This window comes from Suricata suricatta, chromosome 8 (assembly GCF_006229205.1).
Source record: "Suricata suricatta isolate VVHF042 chromosome 8, meerkat_22Aug2017_6uvM2_HiC, whole genome shotgun sequence".
NCBI classification, from domain to species: Eukaryota; Metazoa; Chordata; class Mammalia; order Carnivora; family Herpestidae; genus Suricata; species Suricata suricatta.
In genome coordinates, this window is record NC_043707.1 from 14,993,907 (window position 1) to 15,020,204 (window position 26,298).

The 26,298-nt window shown below is 43.0% G+C and overlaps 1 protein-coding gene across 1 annotated transcript; it reads left to right on the forward strand.

The window, feature by feature from the left end:
* Positions 1-1,831: 1,831 nt before the first annotated feature.
* Positions 1,832-25,883, forward strand: LOC115298790 (acyl-coenzyme A synthetase ACSM5, mitochondrial). Its single transcript, XM_029947899.1, has 14 exons — positions 1,832-1,888; positions 4,011-4,229; positions 6,838-7,048; positions 9,870-10,077; positions 12,103-12,246; positions 14,627-14,780; positions 17,182-17,261; positions 18,873-18,996; positions 19,591-19,671; positions 19,817-19,918; positions 21,909-22,036; positions 22,122-22,221; positions 24,500-24,619; positions 25,015-25,883. Exons 2-14 carry the CDS (start codon positions 4,026-4,028, stop codon positions 25,096-25,098), a joined length of 1,740 nt encoding a protein of 579 aa, XP_029803759.1. The 5' UTR covers positions 1,832-1,888; positions 4,011-4,025; the 3' UTR covers positions 25,099-25,883.
* The last annotated feature ends 415 nt before the right edge of the window (positions 25,884-26,298 follow it).

Genomic DNA, 26,298 nt, shown 5'->3' on the forward strand with positions numbered 1-26,298 from the left:
TTCTAGGGCTAAGGAAGGAAGGTGATCTGAGGTCAGAGAATGTCACAGGTCAATTTGTACTTTCTACACATAGCAACATCTGGCAGACAAAAAATGTTCACTAAATATTAGTTCTCATGTACTCTTTATCGACTCCACAAGTGTTTATTAAACTCTTACATTGTGGCTGGGCACTGTTACAAGTCCTGAGGATATAGCTGAAAATCTAAAATCTATGTTCTTGTGGAGTTGATATTCTAGGGTGCATGTGTGTGGTGGAGAGAGGACAAAGAGCAAAGTGAATGAATAGAAACTATTGAATGGCAGTACATGAGGTGGTGGTTGTATTAAGCAGCTTAATTGTAGTATCCATTTATGTAATACATATGTCACATACCTTAAATATATAGAATTTTATCTGTCAATCATATGGCAATAAAACTGGAAAAAATGTGTTTTATAAAATACAGTGAGTGTCAGAAAGGGGTAAACACTGTGGCACCTGGGTGGCTCAATCAGTTGAGTGACTGACTTTGGCTCAGGTCATGATCTCTAGGCTCATGAGTTCGAGCCCCATGTCGGGCTCTGTACTGACAGCTCGGTGCCTGGAGCCTGCTGGGGATTCTGGGCTTCCCTCACTCTCTGTGCCCCTTCCCCACTGGTACTCTTTCTCTCTCAAAAATAAACATTAAAATGTTTTTTTAAAAAAGTAATAAACACTAAGCATGAAAATTAAGCAGAGAAGGGAGGTGAGAAGTGTTGGATGGGAGGAGACTCCATCCAGTGGGGGTTAGGGCCATGGTGGAAGGCGCGCTGAGCAGGGGCCTGTTGTGTGAGTGGTGAAGCAATGGGCCCTGTGGAAAGAACGTCCTGGCAGAGAAGCCAGCGAGAACAAGGCCTGAAGCAGGGCTGGCAGGAGCCAGCTGACAGGGGCACACCACAGCCAGTTAATCAGGAACTTTGCAAGCCCATTTTTAAAACTTTGGTTGCATAAAATTGGTCATGGTATAATTATTTAACGACAGATATTGGCAAACACTCTGAGACAGATATTTTGTGCACTTGTTCTCAGAAATCCAGTTTACCAGCAGCAGAGAGAACAAAGGGCAGGCAGACCAGTGTGGCTGGAACAGAGCTAGCCAGGGGGCAGGAGGGCAGGGACAGGAAATCACATGGGGCCTTGCAGCTGCTCGCAGGGCTTTAGCTGGAACTTTGAGGCAGACAGGGAGGCATAGGAGGTTTAAAAAAAGGTTTTTTTTTGTAGGTTGAATTTTACATACCATAAAATTCATTCAAATATCTCATTGTTACTATTATTTTTTTTTAGTACCTTTACAGATTTCTAGAGCCATGATGGCAGTCTGAATATAAAAACATTTGTCTCACCTCAAAGAGATCCCTTGCGTTGACTTGTAGTCATTGCCTGTTCCCGTACCCAGCCCCAGGCAACTCCTGATGTACTTTCTGGTCTTTTTGCTTTGGAGGGTTTGGAGCAGAAAAGGAACATGGTCCCACTTACATTATTGTCACTGTTGTCTCCTTTCTGCTAGAACATAATAAAGTTCTTGTTCTCTTTTCAGATGATGTGGTGACTGGAATTTTCAGGGAAGACATTCCACCAACTGGAGTTTAATCTCCCAGCCCTGAGAGCTTTGAGAACAACCTGGCGGGGGCCACACTCACAGGCTTCATGCTTGCTGGCCAGTTGAAGTCACCTTATCCTCTGCTGGCTACAGGCTCTGCTCTCTCTTGGCTGCATTTGGGGCCAGACTTCCCAGTGGGAGGCTGAGTCAGCAGATTGCCTTCTCCAGCACTCCGGGAGGAACCTGAATGATTTTAGGCATAAGGCCTGTATTCAGCTAAAGCGGAACTCAGAAGCTCTTTTGCATTTCTTGGGAACAAGAACAAGGTACTGTAGATAGAAATCTTTCAGGGACAGGTATCAGAAGGGGCATGCCTGAAATGGTGTAGGGCCCTTGGAAGGAAGGCCTGGGAATACTAATTATCAGCTTTCAAGGGACAGAGAAATCCGGGAGTGGGAGGCCATGGAAAAGGTTTGGGGCAGAGTATAGGCAAGGCAAAGAATGCGGTGAAAGGGTCAGAGAAGGGGAGTCTGAAGCCAAAGGCCTGGCAGCCACAAGAGAGCCTGGGACCTAGGCCTTTCTGGGAGTTGAGACCTGCAAGTTGCTTGTTGTCTCTAAGCCTCACTTTCACTTTAAAACAGAGAAAATAACACTTACATCATAGTGTTGTCAGGATTTAAGGAAATAACATCTACAGAGCACCTTCCAAATGCTTGCTTGGTATCCAGTAAGGCTACTGTAGCTGGCAGTTACAATCATTCTTCTTGTTATTGTGAGATATTATTATTGCTGGTCATTGTCTGAGTCCATTTGGCAGCTGTGGTTTAAACGACATTTATTTGTCACGGTTCTGGGGACTGGTAAGTCCAAGATCAAAGTGCGGCAGGCCGATTCCATGTCTGGTGAGAGCCTGCTTCCTGGTTCACAGACATCTGTCTTTTTGCTTTATCCTTACAGGCAGGGGTGGTAGGGGCAAGCCAGCTCTCTGGGGTCTCAGGACTTAATCACCTCCCAAAGGCCCCCACCTCCTGCTACCATCACATTGGGGGTTAGGATTTAATAAGAGAAACTGGGGGTGGGGAGCTCACACTTTTAGTCTCTGGCAGTTACATTACCATGTTCTGTTACTATTGTTATGACCAAGAGGGGTTTGGTGGAAGGAAACTATCTCTGGGGATGCAGCCTCTAGGCCCTGCTTCTCAAACATTCAAGTGCACACAACTCACTGGGGCTCCCGTTAAAGTGTGGAGTCTAATTCCACACATCTGGAGCTCAGTCTAGGGTTCTGCCATTGTCCCAAGCCCCCAGGTGATGCAACTACTGCTGTCCCATGGACCAGACTTTGAGTAGCAAGACACTGAAGATTGCCCTGTCCACCAAGGTAGCCACTAGCCACTTGCAGCTGTTGAGCCCTTGAAATGTGGCTTGTCTAAAATGAGGTGTGCTTCTAAGTGTAAAGTACACATCGGATCGTGAGGACTTAATACCCACCCACCCCACTCCCCCAAAGTGTAAAATACCTCATTAGTCATTTCTTTTTACATGGATTACATGTTGAAATTATAGGATCTAGCTAGTGTTGACCAAGAAAAGAGGCAAAGCTAAAATTAAAACAGAGAAATATTTATTTGGGGTCTCAGAATTATAGTTCAGAGAACACAGATTAGGGCAGGAACCCAAGGAGTGCCCCATCCCACTCTAGGGAACAAAAGGCAAGGATTTTTAAAGACAAAAGGGAATGCTTATATATATTGCTTACAAAGAATGTTGATTGATGTTGGCAGCAAACTAATCTTGCCTGAATATAATCGATTGCTGTCTATCCCTAAACAAAGTCACTTACTGTAACATGTATTCAGGCTGAGTCCTTGGAATATTTGTGGTTTGGCCCGGATCACAAGTTCATGGCTCCACTGGTGAGGTGAAGACATTAAGGCCCACCTCCTGAATGGCCTCCAGGCTCATTTTAAAACTCCTTGATGTGAATGACCCCATTTTATTTCACCTGTCACACTGATTAAATAACATATTATTATAATACATTTCACTGCTTTCTTTTTATTTTGTTGAATGAAGCTCCTAGTAAAGCGTACATTACAGGTGTGGCTCATAATATATTTCTATTGGGCCCTAAAGCTTTCCTTATCTTTGTCAGGCAGGTTCAGGGTTTTTCTTGGGAAAGTGGGCTTTGGGGAGTGGGCTCTGAGTTACTGACCTCAGACCCCCAGGGAGCCCAAGGAAGTGAGAGGTGGAAGGGATGCATCTCAGGCTGAGAGAGAGAAATGACCAAAATCACATGGTGGAATGAAGCCTGAGTTCCAAGACTGTTTACAGGTCAGTGTGCACCGTAGTCAGCATCAGGGCTGATGACAGGTTCCTTCTCAGGCTCAATCTCTCCACAAAACCCAGAATTCAGGATGATGCTCTATCTCTTCTCTTTGGTGACAGGCCAGAGGCAATAACATGATGCCATGGCTAAGCGGACAGGTCTTGAAGGTGCTGAGAAGTGCCTGGCGATTCTGTGGGCCTCATGGGCAACCACCACCGCTACATGCCCCTCAGAAGATTGTGGCCACCTGGGAAGCCATCAGCCTGGGGAGGCAGCCAGTGCCTGAGTACTTCAACTTTGCCCATGATGTACTGGACATGTGGAGTCAGCTAGAAAAGGTGAGGCCCACTGTGTCCTAGTGTCCATCTTGGGCATCAGAGGCTGCCCTCCAGTACCCCAATGTGGACATTTTGACCTAGGAGTTTTGCAAGTTCCAAAACTTCAACAGTTAGCATTGAAGCCTGAGGGGAACAATCTATGCCAAGTGTCATGAGCCTTAGACTCTTCACCCAGTCTCTGATGTGTCTCATATTCCTGAACCCAGATCTCATAGTGAGACAGTTACGCCCCCTTTGGTTCCCTTCCAATCATTCTGATCGAGTGAAGGAGAAAATGTAGTTTGGAATGCACTCTGTCGTTAATATCGGTCTCACTGCTGTGTACCTCCCTTTTAAGTAGGGAGAGAGCTTGGCTGAGGCTCCAAGCTTTTCACAGATCATGGCAGATAGGTTGAATTGAGTTAAGATTATCTTGATTCCTTTGTGTATCTGTGTGCATATGCTTCCTTCTTTATTTTCCCTTCCTTATGTATCTGTTGTGTCTCTCTCTGCATTTTATAGTTCACTCTTTATTTATGTTAAAGGTGCTAACTTTGTGTTTGTAGCAGGAGAATATAAATGATCTCAAAGCAATGTATTTATGTTAAGTTTATGAAGAGCTTGTTTAAAGAAAAACGGTGAGGAAACTAACACCATTAGTGCATTCAGGAAACGTATACTGTTGGCGGGTTTGGCAAAGTATGAAGGTGGCTTTGCAGTTAGACATGGTTCATCCACTTGAAGTGTGACCTTGGATAAATGCATCAAGCTCTTTAGATTTTTTTCATCTATATTTTTTCATCTTTAGTTTTCTCATCTATAAAGTGGGAGTCATGCAGTCTGCCTCCTCGGAAGCATATGTAGGTGATGGAGCCGGAGTGCCCCCTTCCTGTCCACAAAGTCTGGGTTATTTTCCCAACCTGGGATTGTCCTTAGGAGATTTCTCTTAATGATAAATACAAACCGGGCTACAGCAACAAATATGGTGGAATAAAGCTTTGCTAAAATGTTATCGTTTGTACAACAACAGCAATGAAACACCTTGGAAAAATCCTCAGCATCTACTTTTTAAAATTCTGCAAACTAACCAAAGGCTGGAATAGCTCAGCGAGTGATTATTAGAGAAACATTCATTAAAGATTTGGATGATTCTCCATAAGAATGCCTCTGATATCTTATCTCATTATGCAAAAATAACCTATCCTTTGTGACAATTCTTGGAAAATTTAAACCCATCTGATGAACTTCAACTCTTAGGAAACAAGCACCACCAGAAAATGTTAGCCTTTACATTATGTGTGCACTTAGCAGATTACCTGAAATCTGCCTTTAAGAAATATTTTTAACGTTTGTTTGCTTTTGAGAGAAAGAGAGACAGACAGATGCTGTTGGGGGAGGGGCAGAGAGAGACAGAGATATAGATTCTGACAGATGCTGACAGCACAGAGCCTGATGCGGGGCTCGAACTCACAATCTGGGAGATCTTGACCTGAGCTGAAGTCAGAGGCTCAACCTACTCAACCCCCCAGGCACTCCAGAAGACTGCCTTTTATAAAGTTGTACTGTATGGTTTTTAAAATTTGATTGTCCTTGAAAGCAGAAACAATAAAGTTAAAAAAAATTATAACACTCTCTAATTGATCTAGATACTCAGTGTAATCTTTATCAATATCCCAGGGGACTTTGTTGCTGAAATCTTGTCCAAAAATTCACGTGGAAAGGCAGGGGACCCATAAGAACCTTCAGCAGTCTTGGAAAAGACATATAACAATGGAGGACTCACACTTCCCTATTTCAAAACCTACTACAAAGTTACACTAATAACGGTATTGTTTTCTGTTTGAGGGGAAAAAAGACAGTGTGACACTGGTATAGGGATAAATAGGGATGGGTGGTATAGAATAGAGAGTCTAGAAAGAAACCCAGAAATTTATGGTCAGTTGATTTTCAACAGAAGTGCCAGGAAAATTCAGTCGGGAAGGAATCCTCTTTTTAACTAGTGGTGCTGGTGCTGGCCCATACTCTGATTCCATCCATATGAAATATCTAGAACAGGCAAATCCATAGAGACAAACGTGGGTTAGTGGTTGCCAAAGGCAGGGGAGAGGGGAGAATAGGAAGTGACTGCTAATATGTACCATGTTTCCTTTTGGGATGATGAAAATGTTCTGGAATTAGATCGTGGCAATGATCACACTACTTTGTGAATACTCTAAAAACCAGTGAATTGTGCACTTCACAATAGTGAACTTTATGGTATGAGAATTATATCTCAAAAAATGGGGACACAAAACAGTAGGAATCACATGCTACCTTTTGCATTAAAAAAGGTGGTATGGAAAACAGAATATACGTAATGTTTGCCTAAAGAAACACTGAACAGATATGCAGGAAACTAATACAATTGGTTACCTATTAAGCAGGTGAAGCGAGGAGCAGCGTAGATGGGCATAAGGATGGGAGTAAGCGTCTCACTGCATCTTTTCGTATTGTTTTGAATTTGAACACTGTGTTGAACACTGTATGGAATTTGGACACTATTTAAACAAAATTAAATATAATGCCAACAAGCAAACAGAAATCCTCAACAAATGATTTTTATTTCTTTTCTGCCTACACTTCTGTCTAGGTTGGACACCGGCCGCCTATCCCCGCATTCTGGTGGGTCAGTGGCACAGGAGCAGAGGTCAAGTGGAACTTTGAGGAGCTGGGGGAGCAGTCCAGGAGGGCAGCTAATGTGCTCAGGGACATGTGTAACCTTCAGCCTGGGGACAGGATGATGCTGGTGCTCCCGAGGCTCCCGGAGTGGTGGCTGGTCAGTGTGGCATGTATGCGGACAGGTCAGTGAGCAGGGCTGAGGCTGCCCCTTGGGGCCAGCACATCTGCCAGAGTTTTGCAGAGTCCACATGGTTTGGGAAATGGAGCAAAGTGAACTTTATGTGGAGTTGTGTTTACTTCCCCTTTGCCCAGACTTGATCTAGCACAGGGTCAGCTGTAATGTAATAAAGGAAAGCAAGTCAGTGTGTGGCAGTGGGGAGCGCATAGGAACTGCAGTAAAGTGAAGCTCACGTGGCTCACCAAATAGAGGCAACTGCTTCTCGACCCCAGCCAGATGTTTCCATGTGTGCATGAGGGCCAGTGTTTCCAGCACTTCCGACTTTGTTGTAGAAAACTCTGCATTTTTATGGGAGGACAAAAAGCTGTTGAGAACAAAATAAACTTAAAACAAAAACCTAGGGGCGCCTGGGTGGCTCAGTCGGTTAAGTCTCTGACTTGAGCTCAGGTTAGATCTCACGTTCGTGAGTTCGAGCCCTGCATCGGGCTCTGTGCTGACAGCTAGCTCAGAGCCTGGAGCCTATTTCTGGTTCTGTGTCTCCTTCTCTCTCTGCCCCTCCTCCTCTCATGCTCTGTCTCTCTCTGTATCAAAAATAAATTAAACATTAAAAAAAAAACCTAAGTGGAACAAACCAACCATATTTTTTGCTGCTCATGGTTTGGGAGCTGCCAGCATGTGGAGAGCAATGCAATTATGCATGAGAGACCTTCATAGTCCTCCTACATTAGTTTCACTCTTAGAATTTAGGACTCTCGGCACCAGAGCATCCACCACTCCCAAGGGAAGGAAGAAAAAGACCAAATAATCAAAGCAGTAAGATTATCCTTGAGGGTTCCTCCTTCTGCTCTTATGAATGGCCAGGGCAGTGGACCATTGATCTTCTTGGGGTGATTGTTCCAGCAGAGGAGGGAAAAGGACACCATCCAAAGATTTCAGAGGGCCTCTGCTGACCCTCTGATGCTCTTATTGAAAAGGCTGGAGTTTTTATGCTGATTTTACAAAAGCAAGACAACAACTTTTGGTGGAGAACTGGTTTCTACCCTCACTCAGAACGTTCCACCACTTGAAATGTTGTCCACCCCCTCCAATCCTGTCCATAGAATACTCTGTGTGAAATCAAGATGTTTTTACAAATAATGTTTGTAAGACAGAGGGATACAAGCTCACACCAGAGAATTAGCTTTTCTTTTCTTTCTTTTTTTTTTTTTTTTTTTGAGAGTTAGCTTTTCTGTACAAACCAGGTTAATCAACCATTTTGTGAATGGATTGTCCAAATAAAGAAGCAGGAACTTTACTCCTTTTTTACATATTTTTGCACACTATGTAGAAATGAGCACCATTATAGTACATCCAGCTTGAGGAAAAGAAACTGGCACACAGGTTTGGGGAGTTCTCCATATCCGGCCATGACATACAAGGTTTGTTTAAGTAAGGGCCAAGTTAAAGGAGTCCTCGTGTGTTTTCTTCAGGAACTACTCTGTGCCAGGAATTGTGTTGGACACTTTGCATAATCAAAACTACCTTTAGGGGTATTATTTTCATTATTTTTCCTGTTACCTAATTGCCTCCAGTTTCGCCCAATTACATAGATTCACTCATTTTTTTTGATGTCCAAATAAAATAATTCAAGACTACATGGTACATGACCATGTAGTTCCACATCATCTCCAGCATTTTAGAGGATACTCAAGCGGGGTATCCTTAGATTCCCACATTGCCGTGTTCTTCTGATACACACTTAATACCAGTCTTTATAGTCTACAGTGTTAGGCTCATTTCTCTTGCTGACATCCCCAGTTGTCCACCATCTGCCTGGGCCCCCCAAACACCACACACAACTGCAGGTAGGACAGACTTCTTCTGGAAATAGCTAAAGCAGAGGGTTGAAATGAAGAAATACCATTTTCCTCCAGAAGTGCTCGTACTGGGTTTTAAGGCCTGTAAAAGTTAGGAGATAAATCAATGACTAATGAGAACTTTGATTTGGCTCCAACACCATTTGGGATTGACCCCTTTCTCTGTCTCCTGTCCTCACTCATTGGCCATGGCAGGATGACTGATTCTTTTAGGATCTCTTTCTTGCCATCTGTGAAATGAAAGTGTGGGTTCGGTGGGGAGTTTACAACCTCCATTCTGAGATACTCAGGTAGCTTTTCAGGTGTCTGATTAAAGTTTGTCCCTGTTTCCTCCTTCCTCATCCCTTCCCCTTGGGAAGAGACAGACTCAGCTGCCGGCAGAAGTGGTTTTGGTTGACGTTATACAAGCTCCCACCTACTGCACCCATCCTCCACCAACCACACCAGGAGGTCCACTCTCAACACTAGGATTTGTTATAGCCTTTTGTTTGAGGGCGTGGCACACCAAGGAGCTAGGTCATCTCTAATGCAGCATAATACAGTGTTCAAGATCATGGACCTTCAGGTTTCCTACCTCTTAGACTCACAATCCCAGTTCCACAACATGTTAGCTATGTGATCTTGGACAAGTTATTTCATTTAATTGAGGCAGAAGGGTCAAAGTCTTTGTAGTTGTTGTCGTTGTTGTTGCTGTTTGAATCTGCAAAATAGGTATGATAATACCACCTACTCTCCGGGGCTGTGAGAGTTAAATGAAACAATGCATGTAAAGTTCTTAGCACATCAAGTGCTCCATAAACATATTCTGGATTTCATTATTGTCATTATTGTTACCTTTTCCAGTTCAGCCATTCCAACCCTGTCCAGGTTTTCCTGTTCATGTCTCTGATGGGTGTATCTGGGTCTGGACCTCTTCCCTGGGGTTTTCTCCTGCTGCCCAGTCAACATCCCTTCTCTGTATGGTGTCAGGGGCTGTCATGATTCCGGGTGTCTCTCAGCTGACGGAGAAGGACCTCAAATACCGGCTGCAGGCATCAAGGGCCAAGTCCATTATCACCAGTGACTCCCTGGCTCCAAGGGTCGATGCCATTAGTGCTGACTGCCCCACCCTTCAGACCAAGCTACTGGTGTCAGACAGCAGTCGGCCAGGCTGGATGAATTTCAGGGAACTCCTCCGGTAAGTCAGGGCACTCCTGGAACAGCATAAAGACAAGGCCAAGGTTTTTTGCCTTTAAGTAATAGGGGATGGAATGTATTGCTGACTGTACAGGAAGAAAGTGCACCAGAAGGGAGCACTCAACCGTGGAGAGCAGGTGAACCTGAGACTTAATCCCAGTGACCACCATAAGTTCCTTAAAAGTCACTCACTTATGCAATAATAGAATTGCCATTAGCTTTTCTGGGTGTCTTTTGCTTCTGTAACGGTGCTCGTGGTTACAGAGCTGGTAGCCAGAGTAAACTAGATAACCCATACAATGCATTTAGGACATAGTGGGTGGTCAATTAATAATATAATAATAGCCGCCATGCATTGAGTGCTTAGTGTATGCTAGTCATTGTGCTATGTAAGCATTTACCTACATTCATTCACGCACCAAAGATGTACCGAGCATCTGTTTTGTGATAAGCATTGTGTTTGGTGCTCAGAGCACAATAATGAATCAGACATCGTCTTCTTAAATCTTGGCAAAAACCCTATGAAGTTCACTTTGACCCAATTTTACAGGTAAGGAAACTGACATGGGACAAGTAAAATGACTTATGCAAGATGCTAACAGGTAGTTACATGAAGGTGAGGACAGAACCAAAAGCCATCTGCCTTTGAGCAATGCCCTGGTGGAAGCCTATTTAGGCATTTGAGATTTTTTCCTGATCAGAGGCAGAACCAAAAAGGGCCCTGTCAGAGGCCTGCATCATTAAGTCACATGTACCCCTTCCACAGACCAACAGCCTCACATTCACCTGGGTGTTGTTTCACTTTATGTACTTATTTATTTTACTCATAGCAACATTTGTCTCTTAATAGTAGCTTTATTTGAAAAAGAACTATGTGCCACATTCACTTAAATGTGTTACCAAGTTTTAGAATTATAAGACCCACAAGCATGCATTGTAAGTAATATACCTTGTATTTTCCAAATATTGTTTTTCCAACATGTGACATTTTCCATAATATATTATTATGCTATATTTCAGTGTAATGATTATCAGCAGAAACCTGAACAGAAAATACTAAGCATGTGTAGGTAGTAAAGTTCAAAAGATATATTTATAAGTTTGAGGACATGGTAAATAATCTTTACATTGTTCTTACCTATATTAGAATGCAAACTTTCTACTAAAAATTATGGGAAAAATCTGTTCTTTTCAATTTTATTTATTTATTTGTCTATTTGTCTTTGGGTGCTGTTTTAAATTCAGATTCCCACATCTAACTTACTTAACCAGGCAAAGGCCCTGGAAATCTGTATTGTAAGAGATTTGCCCAGACGATTTTGACGAGCTGTCAGGTTGGCCTAGACCAGTGGTTCTCAGTTTTGGCTGTCATTAGAATTTCCTGTTGATCTTTAAAAATGTGTGTGTGTGTGTGTGTGTGTGTGTGTGTGTGTGTGTATTTACATACCAAGAAAAAACAAATCCCAACGTCCCAGGCCCACCATCAAAGATTCTGTTTTTCTCTAGGGTGGAGCCTAGGCAATGGTATTTCTTTTCAAAACTTATCAGGTGCCCCTATGGTCTAGCCTGGATTGTGAACCAATGGGTGAGAAGATTTTCTAGATCACAGTACTTTAGGAATTACTGAGATCTCAAACCTGAAATTTAGGGAACACCTCAGCCCTAAATTACCTGAAATTGAGGTGAGGGTGGAGCTGTGCCTTAATTGTGCAGAGTTGTAGACACAGAAACATGCTTATTCAACCAGAGAGTCCTCATGCCCTGGTAGAAGAGCACAGGCTCTTTTGAGTGAGTCACTTCACCAGTTTTGAGCCTCAATTTCCTTATTTGCACAGGGTTATAATGATAATTCCTAGCCCACGAGGTGATTGTAGGGCTCAGAGAGAGCGCGAGCTGGAACTTTCAGCACAGTGCATCACGTGTAGTATTTAATAAGATTGTGGTCAGTATCGTTGTTATAAATATCATTGTTATTATGACTGTTTGTACTACTTGTGATACCACCTAGGATTTTTATATTTTACAGCGAGGCATCCACAGAGCACAACTGTGTGAAGACCAAAAGTCAAGACCCACTGGCCATCTACTTCACAAGTGGCACTACCGGGGCCCCCAAGATGGTTGAGCACTCGCAGGCCAGCTATGGACTGGGTTTTGTGGCTAGTGGAAGGTACTGGAGGACGCTCATCTGGCAGGTCAAAGTAATAGAAATTAGGGAATGAGCCAGAGAAATGTAAGAGACGTAGTGGCAAGATTGAGGTCATAGAGCTAACATGGGGCACCTGGGTGCCTCAATCACTTGAGCTTCTGATTCTTGGTGTCAGCTTGAATCATGATCTCAACAGTTCATGAGATCGAGTCCTAGGTTTGGCTCTCAGCTGATACTGTGGAGGCTGTTTGAGATTTCCCTGTCTCTGTCTCTCTCTGCCTGTCCTCTGCTCATTCTTTCTCTCTCTCTCTCTCTCTCTCTCTCTCTTTCAAAATAAATAAAAAAAAAAAAAAGAAGAGTGAGGTCAGAGAGCTAACAAAGTGGGAAATCAGATAGAATCAGAAGGCCCTGGACTTGACTTTGAGCAAGGTGAAAAGCCATTAGAAATTTTTTGGTTTTGTTTTTAATTGTGGTAAGAGATACATAACATACAATTTACTATCTTAACCTTTTAAGTGTAAACTTGGTGTCACTAAGGACATTCACATTTTTATACAGTCATCCCCACCATCCATCTCTGGAACTTTTCCATTTTGCAAACCTGAAACTCTGTGCCCATTACACAATAATTCCCCATTTCTTCCCCCCTCGACCCTGACACCCACCATTCTATCTATCTCTATGAGTTTGACAACTCTGGGCACCACCTATAAGTGGAATCATACAGTATTTTTCCTTTCATGTCTGACTCCTTTTACTTAGCATCATGTCCTCAGGTTTCATCCATGGTGTAGTGTATGTCAGGAATTCCTGTCTTTTTTAAGGCTCATTAATGAATATTGAAGTGTATGTAACATATCAGTGTTGTTTATCCAGTCACCCAAGGATGGATACTTGGGTTGCTTACACTTTTTGGTTGTTATCACTAGTGCTGCTATTAACATGGGTATATAAGCATGTATTCAAAACTCTGCCTTTAATTCTTTTGGGGGTATATATCCAAAGTGGAATTGCTGGATCATATGGTGATTCTATGTTTAATTTTCTGAGGAACACTGGAGTATTTTGAGCAGAAGAGTGACGTGATCTGATGTGGTTTTTTAAAAGAGCTCGCAGCCATTTGGGTTGAGAATAAACTGTAAAGGGCAAAGAATGAAGCAGAAGCCCACTTCAGAGGCCAGTGCATTAAGAGGCAAAGGTGGAGGCTTCCACAGGAGAAATGAGAGGAGGCAAAATTCTGAATGTATTTTGAACATAAGCCTAATAAGATTTACTGACAGGCTTGATGTGAAGTGAGAGAGAATGCAAAGAGTCAGGGGTGATGCCACATTTTATTGCCTGAACAATCAGAAGCAGTAACTGATAGCAGGAAGACTGTGTTGAGCTGTTTGGTGGGAGAAACATGAGGAGTTCATTTTCAGCATTGTAAGTTTGAGTTACTTAGTAGACATCTCCATACTCTGAGTTAAGAAAGGCAATCCTGGGAGATAGTTGGAGATAGTGGGACTCATCCTGGAATTATCAACAAGGTGGTACTTAATGCCATGAAATTGGATGAGATCAGCAGAGTAATAGACACTGAAAAGAGAAGAGGTCTCGGCACTGAATGCCTGAGGCATTTCTGCAGTAACTTGGTAAGCAAGGAGAACTGGAGGGAGAGACCGAGAAGGAACAGCCAATGAGCAGGTTGAGGACCAGGAAGACTGTGTCCCAAAATCCAAGCACAGAACATGACCACTTGTGTATTTTCTATGCTCACAGGCACTGCCTTCTCTTCCTGGGATGTCCTTCCTTCTCTGCTTCTCCCATGTAGTCCCTGTGCATCATTTCCATCTCACTCAGCTCTTACCTCCTCTGGGGAAGCATTTCTCAGATCCCCCTCCATCCTTTCTCTGGGTTAGGTGCCCATTCTCCATAATTGTGTAATGGGTCTGCGGTTTACTCTTTGAAAGCTTGCTCTCCAGGGGCTTCCTAGATGTTTAAACATACTAAAGTATAAGTTCCTCAAAGCAAGACTAATCATTCTTTGCTACACTCTAATGCCAAGTCCAGAATAGGTGCTGAATAAACGTTGACTGAATAAAGAAATACCCTCATCACACTGTACTTAAATTATGTGTTTCCTTACAAATCCCTCCCACTATACTGTGAACTCTTGAAAGCGTGGGATCTGTCTGTTTAATTCTGTATCCTTCACCTATAGTATAAATATACAGAATATGCCCCATAAATGCTTGTTGAGACAAAGATTGGCTTTATGGTTCCTATACCAATTTGATTACTATAAGTAAGTTATAAGTGAGCCCTGGGCAAGGCTCCAAATAAGATAGCATTGATACTGTAATCCTTTTTAGAAGAATAAGCATTGCTGAGGGTTCTGACTTTCTCTCATTTTTGGCAGGCGGTGGGCAGCCTTGACCCCATCAGACATCTTCTGGAATACATCAGACACAGGCTGGGTGAAAGCAGCTTGGACCCTCTTCTCTGCCTGGCCTCATGGATCTTGCATTTTTGTGCATGAACTGTCCCGAGTTGATGCCAAGCTTATTCTCAATGTAAGAAACAAAAGCATGGCTCATGTGTTGGGTGTAAATGATATGAGTGGAATATAGACGTTGGGGATGCCTGGCTGGCTTAGTCAGTAGAGCATGCAGCTCATGATTTCAGGGTTGTGAGTTCAAGCACCATATTGGGTGTAGAGATTACTTAAATAAATAAAACTCTTTAAGGAAAGAAATATAGCTTTTGAATTTGCAGGAGAAAAGGCATAAGTGATCACAAGGCCTCTTTGGTGCTGATATTAAACAAAATGGCTCCCAGGACATTCTGTAATCTGACTCCTGCCCACCTGCCTACCTTCAGTTATTGCCTGTCCTTTAACTAGATCCCTGGACAAGACCACTTAATATCTCTAAACATTTGCATATTTTATATTTTATGCATTGGGTACCACTCCTTCCACCACTTTCTTCCTTGTGCTCCTGTCGAAACCCTAGTTACTTTTCAAAACCTTAGGGAAAACCATAGTGTATGCCTCAATTCCATGTGTTATTATCCATGGTGCTTAGTGTGAATATTTCACCCAGCATGAGTATCTTGATGACTCCTGCCCATTTTCCTCGGGTTTTCTCATAATTGTTGACCCCATTGAAGACACACGCCACCTTCCTTCCACCCTCTACATCCTAACCACCATTCCTTCAAGCATCTGAGGGGCCATCTACCCATGCTCTTTGCATTGAGGTAAGCTGTGTCAAACTGCGGGCTAGTAGCACAGGCTGTTCCATCAGTCAGACCTGGGCTCTGATCCTACGTCTTCCGTTTGCTAGCTGTGTGTCCTTGGGAAAGTCACCTAACTTCCTTCCTTGTGAGGAGGAAATTGAGCGTCAATTTCTTCATCTACTGTAAGAAAGTAAGGAATCATATAGTTCTATGGAGGATGAAACAGTACAAGGCATGGCACAGAGTGAGTTCTTAACACATATTGATTATTATTGCCATTATCAAGTTCCCCATCATCATTTTTCACTTAGGGCTTGATCAGCCAGTGTGTACATTGTCCCTCTACTGCCCCTGGCCCTTACATGATGTATTAGTTATCTATTGTAGTAAGTTACCCCTAAACTTAGCAGCTTTAAACAGACATTTATTATCTCACAGTTTCTGGTGGTCAGGAGTCTGGGAGCGGCCTGACAGCTGGTTCTGAATCAGGGCCTCTTGGGAGGTTGTAGTCAAGTGGTCAGCTGGGTATATCCATGCTCATAGCAGTGTTATTCCTAATAGCCCATAAATGGAAGCAACCAGGTCCCATCGGCAGATAAACGAATAAACAAGACGTGATACATGCATACACTGGAACATTATTCAGCCTTTAGGAAGAAGGACTGACACTTGAGGCACCTCAGTCAATTGAGCTTCCAACTTTAGCTAAGGTCATGATCTCGTGGTTCATGAGTTAGAGCCCTGTGTCGGGCTCTGTGCTGACAACTTAGAGCCTGGAGCCTGCCTCAGATTCTGTGTCTCATTGTCTCACTGCTTCTCCCCTGTTCATGCTTCTCTCTGTCTCTCAAAAATAAATAAACATTAAAAAAAAAAAGGAAGGAATGATACATGCTATATATATCATGGATAAATCTTGAAGACATTATGTGAAGTGAAACAAGCCAGCCATAAAGTGACAAATACTGCATGGTTCACTTACAGGATGTATGTAGAGTAGTTAAAAGCATGGAGACAGAGGTAGGATGGTCAGGAACTGGGGGAAAGGAGAAACAGGGCATTATTGTGTAATGGGTACAGAGTTTCAGTTTGGGAAGATTTTTAAGGTTCTGGAGATGGATGGTGATGATGGTTGCACAAGAGTGTGAATGTGTTTAATATCATTAGACTGTACATTTAAAATGGTTAAAATGATAAATTTTTATGTGATGTGTATTTTACCATAATAAGAAAAGAAAAGACATCTGCCAGGACTGCAATCACCTTAAAGCTTGACTGGGACTAGAGAATCTATTTTAAAACCCACTCATGTGGTTTTTAGAGGACTTTAGTTTCTCACTGGCTATTGGACAAAGCTTTCAGTTTCTGACTGTATACACTTGCATATTCTCACAACATGGTGGCCTGTGTCCCCCAGAGCAAGTGACTTAAGATAGGGAGAGAGAGGAATGGCACCCAAAACAGAAGCTGGAGTATTTGTATGATCTAATTTCAAAAGTGGCATCTGTCCCCTCTACCGAATACTATTGGTCATGCAGACCAAACTTAGTTCAGAGTGGGAAGGGACCCCACAAGAATGCAAATATCAGGAAGTGAAGCCATTGGAGCTACCTTGGAGGCTGGATGCCACATGTAGTTTTCAGCTTCTCTGCTCTGGTAATGAGAGTATCAAGACCCAGTTCACTTGCTCCAGCTCCATGAAGTCCCACCCCAGTACCTCTCATTGTTTTTGTTTAGACTCTCTCCAGTTTCCCAATCACAACCCTCTGCTGTGTGCCCACCATCTTCCGGCTGCTTGTACAGGAGGATCTGACCAGGTACCGCCCGACCGTGTGGTGCTTTGGGGACCTGTGTATGTGAATATACAGCAGTATATGAACACATGCACGCATACCCTCTCATACCACCTCTGTCTCTGTCTCATCCCTGCCCTCTCTCTTATCTCCATCTCTCTGTCTCTCTCTCTCTCTATATAAATATATATGCATATAAATGTTTATATATACACATACATGTAAATTTATATACACACATACATATAAATATATATTCACAGATGTATGTGTGTGTACACGTACACATGTACATCTGTGATTATATATAGATATATGTCTAGAATATTATATATAACTGTGTTTTTCTGTCTCACACACACATACTCAAGCATATAAACATCTATATCCTTTGCAGATGCCCTACATAAATGAAATTCTGCCCACCCCCCACCCAGGAATTTGCATCCAGGTGGAATTGGATAGATTTAAGATAGTCTGGAATTTTAGCACTTGAGATGGGCTATCTCTCCATCATATACCCATAGGCCATTCGCTCGGCAAGATGTCTGCTACTTCTGTGAGGTTGGAGAAATTATTGGATAATTGTTAGCCACCTGTGGAATGGGATTTGTGGCCAGGCCCTTTAGTGTGGTGCTCACCACGATAGATGTTCCATCCCTCAGCTCCAGATTAACCCAATCCAGCCGCCCTCTGAGTGAATGCTGTGGGTATCCCACAGAAGATAACAAGACACTGTGTGCCTCTGGCTCCCATTGTGGCTAAAGCCAAAGCAACATGTGCTGGCAGGACAAGTCTAGTTGCCGGGGTATGTGGAGAGAGACCTGTTACCCTTCTTACTCTGATCTGTGTCCGTCTCCTCTATTGTCTCCCAGGTCATGGGGAGTTGTCCCTACCCGCCCTGCACCTTCCCTCATCCCATGTATCTGTCCATGAAGCACCTAAGAGGGACCTCTTGAATGATTCTCCTGGAGAATCCTTTTCTAATCTAAGAATTCATCCCATTCATTGATGTTGTAAATATCTGTGTATCATGGTTTTAACAGAAAGCAGACTCTGAATAATTTTTTCAAGAGGAATTTGGTTGAAAGATAGTAGCTAATACTTATTATTAGTCAAACCAAGGTTATCCAAAGGGGGAGAAAATGGTTTAAAATGTATTTGCAACCACCAATTGTTCACATTTCAGATGATTTGTTAAATGGAGGGGTAGATTAGTGACATATTTAATATCTATAAGAATTTATGGCCCATTCTTCTGAATTTTCAGATTGCTAGGGGCTACTTTCTACCTTTTAAATTTGTAATCGATTTACAATTGGGTGGCTGTCCTAACCAAATTTACTGTTAGTTTGTTTTCAACAAAGTTATTTTGGCCAGTTCACCATGTTATGACAAAACATGCTATATGAGGTTCTGATTTTCAGAATCAGACAGGATTGATTTTTTAAAAAATTATCTGCCCATGAGGAACGTGCCTGCAAAGCCAGAGGATAGGGTACTTGGAACAGATTATAAAGCCTTTATTTTACCCTCCAGTACCTTTAGACGTCTAGACCTGAGTAGCAGTACTGGAGGTGAGGTGAGGGATGGGGGAGTCCTGACATAGGTGGCCTTGTTTTCCAAATGAGAAAGGTACCAGTTTATGAGCCTGAGGCACTGTTTAACTGGAGGAGAGGCCCTGAATCCTGATGTGAGAGAGAAATGGAAGAGCCAAGTGGGCCTGGAGCTGCATGAAGGCTATGGCCAGTCTGAAACAGTGAGTACTGCTGGGGTCTGGGTCTCTTCCACAGGTCACTTCTACCTGCGCCCTCAGCCACTAGGTGGAGATGGCCAACCTACTGAGCCTTCTGCCTTCCAGACACCTGTCAGGGACTCCCCTGCCCACTGGGAGAAGCTGATAATAAAATCCCATTAGCTTTTCCTCCCTTTTGACTTAAAGATAATTTAAAGTGACTTCACATTGATACCACAGTCAGCAAACCAACTCTCAGGGCCAAGAGTGCTGTTTATAGCCACTAGGACAGCCTACCTCGTCTCTGGTCAGCGCCCAGGATCTTAGACAGTATTCTCCATAGACATCCGGGCAGCAGAGATTTGGTAGTGAACTGAGTTTTGGCTTAATGACACATTTGGTTCTTTATGTGTGAGTGCCCAGTAGGTGTTCAATAAATGTTTGTTGACTATGGAAAGAAGAGACGGAAGGAAGGGATGAGGAAGAGACTTAAAGGAAGAGAAGGGAGGAGAGAGGAGAGGGGAGGAGAGTTAGAAGGCAAAATGGGAGAAAAAATGGGCACCAGGAAGGAAGCTAAGGGGATAAGACTCCTCCTTATTGGTACTACTTTCTCTCCAGGTTGTAATCTGTGCCAATCCAAAGGGCATGAAAATCAAATCTGGATCCATGGGGAAAGCGTCCCCACCTTATGATGTACAGGTAGGCAGCCTCCCCCAACTTCTGTTGAGGCTTGTTTCAAAGAGGAGAACAAAATGCATGTTCTGGGTTAGCAACAGCAGGCTTAGCTGGCAGGGTGGCCTGGCTCTGCAGATATCCAGACACTGCTCTATGATTTCTCTACCAGATTGTGGATGATGAGGGCAACATCCTGCCTCCGGGAGAAGAGGGCAATGTTGCTGTCCGAGTCAGGCCCACCCGGCCCTTCTGTTTCTTCAGTTGCTATTTGGTAAGTGGCAGGGAATGGCCATTTTCACAATGATTTCTATGTGCTGAGCACTGTATTCCAAGATTTATAAACATCTGCTTGTTTAACCCTTGCAATAACTGGTATTATTACTGATAAAGAAGTTAGAATGATAAAGTGACTTGTCCAGTGTAAGCAACTAGTATGTACAGGACATGGATTTGAGCAGGGGTATGTCTGAGAGTGTAAATTTATAAAACCAGGGTGACCTCATCATTTCAATGATGAGAAAATTGTGGTTCAAGAAAAAGGAGGGGACTTTTCAAAAGTCAAACTGTAATTTGTGTCAGAGCCCAATTTTCAGGATTCTTTTTGTTTTAAGTCTTGTATGGAGAGAGGTTTACTGGCAGGGCTTGTGCCCAAGAATTCTAGTCCAAGTTTCTGTCATAATCCAGTAATTACCTCCCCCTTGTGCCCACTGTTGTTGGTGTTTATGACGGGCTCTCTTTTTGCCAGACTCTTCTCTATAAAGCTCTGTTGACATGGTTCTCAACCTTGGTTGCACATTAAAAATGCCTTGGAAGCATTCTTCTTGTTTCATCCCTGTGCTGATTCTATAGAGCCTTATCCAGGAAATCATTTCCAAAATTCTTAATATCTAATAGAGTAAAGCTCTCTTTCTTCTTCAACTTCTTTAGACATGTTTTACCTACTCTTAGCTCTCTACTCTCTCTCTATTCTACTTGTAGAATCAACTTGTCAAATTCCATGGAAAATGTACGTTAGTATTCTAATGGGTGTCACTACATCTCTAGATCAATTTGGGAGAGAATTAACATATTTATGAAATTTAATCTTTCTGTCTTTCCATTTAATTATATCTTCTTTAACGTTCTATAGTTTTTTTCTCTGTATACTTCTTTCAGGTTTTGTGTGAGATTTATTTTTAGGTACTAACACTTTAGCTTTTTATTTTTTCTTAGAATACAGTTTTTAAACTGAGGCACAATTTACATACAATAAAATGTATGTAACCTATGTTATGTGTACAGGTCAGTGACTTTTGACAAATGTATGCACTTATGTAACTACTACCACAAATCAAGATATAGAACATTGTGCCCCTTTACAGTTAATCCCCAGGTCATAGGCAATTGCTAAATTATTTGTTGTTGCTAATAGAATAATTTTGCCTATTTTTTTAAATTTTATTTTTTACTGTTTATTTTTGAGAGAGACAGAACTTGAGTAGAGGAGGGGCAGAGAGAGAGGTAGACACAGAATCTGAAGCAGGCTCTAGTCCCTGAGCTATCAGTGTAGAGCCTGATGTGGGGCCTGAACCCACGAATTATGAGATCATGACCTAGGCAGAGGTCAGATGTTTAACCAACTGAGCCACCCAGGCACCCTGCCTTTTTTTTTTTTCAAAGAACATTATATAAATGGATTCATAGAGTACTCATTTTTGTGTGTCTGGTTTCTTTCACTCAGCATATTGTTTTTGAGATGCATCCAGATAGTTGCATACAACAGTAATTTGGTTTTTTTTGTTGTTGTTGTTGAGTAGTAGCTTCTTTAAATCTTTGAGAATCAGAGTTTGATTTTTAGTTTTCCTCTTTCCTCTATCCTTGCTTTTTGGCCAAGCCCTGACTTTCTACCTTCAGTGATTCCTGACACAAAGGGTGTGTTATTGTACAAAAACAAGAACAACAGCAACAGCAACAAAAAACCCAGAGTCAATGGCCCTCTGGCCACCCACTTGTGTTCCAACTATGCTTCCTGGGATCCTACTAAAAATGGTAGTGAGAGGCTGTCCTCAATCATTTCCTGACACTTCCTTCCATTTAAAAGAGAGAAAATGCACACATTTCATAGCTCCTTGTCCAGTGGTAGATTCTGGCCAGCTTGGTGTTTGGGAACTTCTAGACTTCCTGTTAGGGGTCCCTAGTCTGCAGCATGGAGCTGCTAGGGCCATAACTGGCTTTAGTGGCTGTGCTGAGATGGCCCTTCACAGACTTATTTTGTCTTCCAGGACAATCCTAAGAAGACAGAGGCATCAGAACAAGGGGACTTTTACATCACAGGGGACCGAGCCCACAAGGACAAGGATGGCTACTTTTGGTTCATGGGAAGAAATGATGATGTGATCAATTCCTCAAGGTAAAGCTGTCTGCCCTTTCCATCTCTCTTTCAAGCTTTGTGCGGGCAGATAGGTTACATGGAAGAGTTTGCTTTTCTCTTCCAGCTATCGGATTGGGCCCGTTGAAGTGGAAAGTGCCCTTGTCGAGCACCCAGCTGTCCTGGAGGCTGCTGTGGTCAGCAGCCCGGACCCCATCAGAGGGGAGGTAACTAGTCCATCCAAGAACATTTCCTCCTGGTTCTGTTAGCACCCTGCAGAATAGGATGAAAATCCCCCCATATTTTACCCCCACTGCAGGTATTACAAAGTCTGAAATGCCACCATCAGGCACACATTCCTTCTGGCTAATATTACACTCATGTCTTTAGAAACATACTCTCTAGAGGGACATGATGAGAAGATGCAACACTTTGCTATCAAGTGGACATAGAACTGGGTCCAAAAGAGGTGGACTGCTGGGCAGGAAATCTTGGTGGTGAGTGTAGGCTCTGTCATCCATCCTAGCCAATAAAGAGTCCTTTCCCATCTGCAGGTGAGAATATAGCAAGCATGCCAGACATGACTGCTGATGGTTCTAACCTGGGAGGAATATCCAACTTGAGGGATGACAGAATAAGTATCCAAAGTGACGTTGACATATCAGAAGGAGGGGTCAAGTTTAATAAGCTGACCTTTCTCAGGAGAAATGAACATTCCTTCCCATGGGTCCCAGCAGAATAGATAGGATGGGAGAATTAAGCTCATAGGCAGACCTATGTTTTTTTCACTGGCTGTAAATCCAAAATAATTCTACAGTATCATGTGATTACCTTATGAAAGTTAGTGCAAAATCAGGCTCTGTTCTCAGAAGCACCAGGGTCAGAAGAGTGATTCTCCTCTGGGCCCTGGAATAGTCACAACTTCATCATTTCATTTAAAAAACACATTTCTGTGGGGTGGCTGGGTAGCTCAGTCAGTTAAGGTTCCAACTTGGCTCCAGTCATGATCTCATGGTCTGTAAGTTCAAGTCCCATGTTGGGCTCTGTGCTGACAGCTCAGAGCCTAGAGTTCAGATTCTGTGTCTCCCTCTCTCCCTCCCCCTCCACCACTCATTCTTTGTCTTTCTGTCCCTCTCAAAATAAATAAACATTAAAAAAATTTTAATACAAATTTCTAGACCTCAAGTCAGTCTTGCTGAATCAGAGTAATTGGGGATGCAGCCCATGGCATCTTTATTTTAACCAGAAGTTTCTATCCAAGGGGTCCTGATGCCCATTAAACTTTGAGGCCAGGGGCACCTGGGTGACTCAGTTGGTTAAGCATCTGATTCCTGATTTCAGCTTACGTCATGATCTCATGGTCATGAGCTTAGGCCTGAGTTGGGCTCTGTGCTGTCAGCACAGAGCCTGTTTGAGATTTTCTCTCTCCATCTCTCTCTGTCCTTCCCCCCATCCTAAAATAAATCAGTTAACATAAAAAAAAAAACCTTTGAAGCCACTAATTTAGAATAAGGGAAGTGGGAGCCCCATGAATGTATTGGAGAACTCACATCTGGAAAAGTACAGCTAGTTTATTATGCCACAAATTAACTAGGGTTTTGACAAATGGCTTTGTGCACAGTTAATCCACATATAGTACTCAGAAAAGTGCTTGGCATTTAGAAGTTACTCAATAAATATTTGATAGCTTTAACAGTTAGAGAAAGCCCTTCTTAATAACCAGATCTATTTGAACATGCAATGGTAGTGAGATGCCCACCTTTTGAAGGATGCAAGGATGGTGAACCACCACCTAACAGGATGTTGTTGACTGAGCTATATGCTGGTGTGGGTAAGCAACCTACTGGCCTTTGAACTCCTCCATTCATATCAGAAACCATGTTCCATTGTGCCGGAATTCAGGACTTCTCCTCCTTGGCAGGAGGGAGCCTGCAAAGAAAGACTCAGACAGAAACTACCAAGGTACAGAATATCCCTGAGGCTTCCTGGTACAGAAGCTGTGCAGCAAAACATTTGCTGATGGCAAACAATCATATATGCAAGCTCAGAAAGACCCACCTCTCCTTGGGAGTGGTCTACATTTCCCCCATTCCTGCCTATCTGAGCCATTGCCAGTTACCTTTCCAGTCAGGAAGACCTGGAAGTCATGAACTCCAAGGAGTCTGTGAATCTCTTCACTTCAAAGTATTTCTATTGGAAGAGAGGCCCGCTGACTGCTTGTGGTGTCATTTCAGGAAAGGAGAGCAGTTTGAGAAATAGATAGGATACTGGAATCATTCCGCAAAAGCCAGTGCTCCCAATAGTTGTTCCTGGGAAGGAGGCAACAGGGCAGAAAAATGGGGTCGTCCATGTTGCTGGCTGACTCCAAGGAGCTGGTAGGATTTTCATGCTGGGCTGGCAAGTGTAGGCACTTATTCACAAGGCTAGGTTAAGGAGAGAAGAGTTGGTATGCAGGGCCTCTTTCTTTCTGGGTTTGGGAGTTTTGTTTTGTTTTGTTTCTGGCAGGTGGTGAAGGCTTTTATAGTCCTTTCTCCAACTTACTGCTCTCAAGATCCAGAGAAGCTAACTCAGGAGCTCCAGGAGCATGTGAAGAGGATGACTGCTCCTTACAAGTACCCCAGGAAGGTAAACATCGGGGGTTCTAGGACATGATGAGCTGGGAAATCACCTGAGCATATACTATGTGGGTTCTCTCTCAGGGTCAGGTGCTGGGGAGATGCAGATAGACATAACTCTAGCTGCTACTGCAGCCTTTTCCCCCTGTTTCCACACTGGGCCAACCCCAAACCACAGTTTGTTCCAACTCTAAAAAGTGGCATAAACCAGATTTGGGGGGATGGTGCTGAATCACTTCTGGCAAGGTCATATGCGCTAGGCCCTAGCCATTTTGATCTTTGCCATTTGGAGAAAAACTATGAATCATGGAGGTTTTCCAATGAAGTTGCAGAGGGTAATGACTTAAGACAGAAGTCTTTCTGGGAGATGATGATTTCAAAATGTTTTTGTTTTATGGCCACTAGGTGGCCTTTGTTTCAGAACTGCCCAAGACGGTTTCTGGAAAGATCCAAAGAAGTAAATTGAGAAGCCAAGAGTGGGGGAGATGAGAGGCAGCCCTCTAAAGGCCCCATAGACCTCTCAAACTTCTAAGAGGACCTGGTGCGATCACTGGTCAGTCCTTGTTTGGAGCATCATCCCTTTCACCTTACAACTTCAGAGGCCTTGCGTTCCAAATGGGCATCTCCAGAATCATTGTAGGACCCTGGAAGAGAGCAGAATATCACTAACACAGAGTGCACATCCCCTGCCAGTCTAGAATGTGTTCGATGGCTTCACTTCCCCCTCCTCTGTCTGAAGGCATCCTCAGCAGCTGCCCACTGGTCTTACTTCCAGCTGGCTCTCTGAAGAGCAGATCATCAGAGTCAGGGAACCTGTGACCTCATTCACTGTCCATGGGAGTATAACCACTCGGCCCTTTTGATAACACCATTTGGTAATTATATCCAGGGCCATAAAAAATTGGTCATATTCTTTAGCTTGGAAATTCTATCTTTGGCAATCACTACAAAAGAAAGGATTCAGGAGTGCCTGGGTGGCTCGTTAAGCGTCCAACTCTTGATTTCAGTTCAGGTCAGATCTCACTGTTCATGAGATAGAGACCCATGCTGGACTATGCGCTGACAGCTCAGAGCCTGCTTAGGATTCTCTCTCTCTCTCTCTCTCTCTCTCTCTCTCCCCCTCCCTGATCATATTCTGTCTCTCTCAAAATAAACAACTTAAAAAAAAGGAAAGGATTCAAGGGACATTTACTGGAGCATTGTGTTAAAACTCTGAAAAAAATCAATGTCCAACCAATAGGGCAATGATTAAAGTGTAATAGATTAACTCAAAAGCACTCATTGATCTGTTCTACTGTTTGTTGTTGTTGTTGGGTTTTTTTGGATTCCATATTGTTTATTTCTGCTCTAATCTTTATTATTTCTTTTCTTCTGCTGGGTTTTGGGTGTATTTGCTGTTCTGCTTCTGGTTCCTTTAGGTGTGCTGTTAGAGTTTGTATTTGGGATCTTTCTTGTTTCTTGAGATAGGCTTGAATTGCAATGTACTTTCCTCTTAGGATTGCCTTTGCTGCATCCCAAAGAGTTTGGATTGTTGTATTTTTATTTTCATTTGTTTCCATATATTTTTTAATTTCTTCTCTCACTGCCTGGCTGACCCATTAGTTATTGGGTAGAATGTTCTTTACCTCCATCCTTTTGGAGTTTTTCCAGACTTCTTCCTGTGTTTAATTTCAGGTTTTATAGCATTGT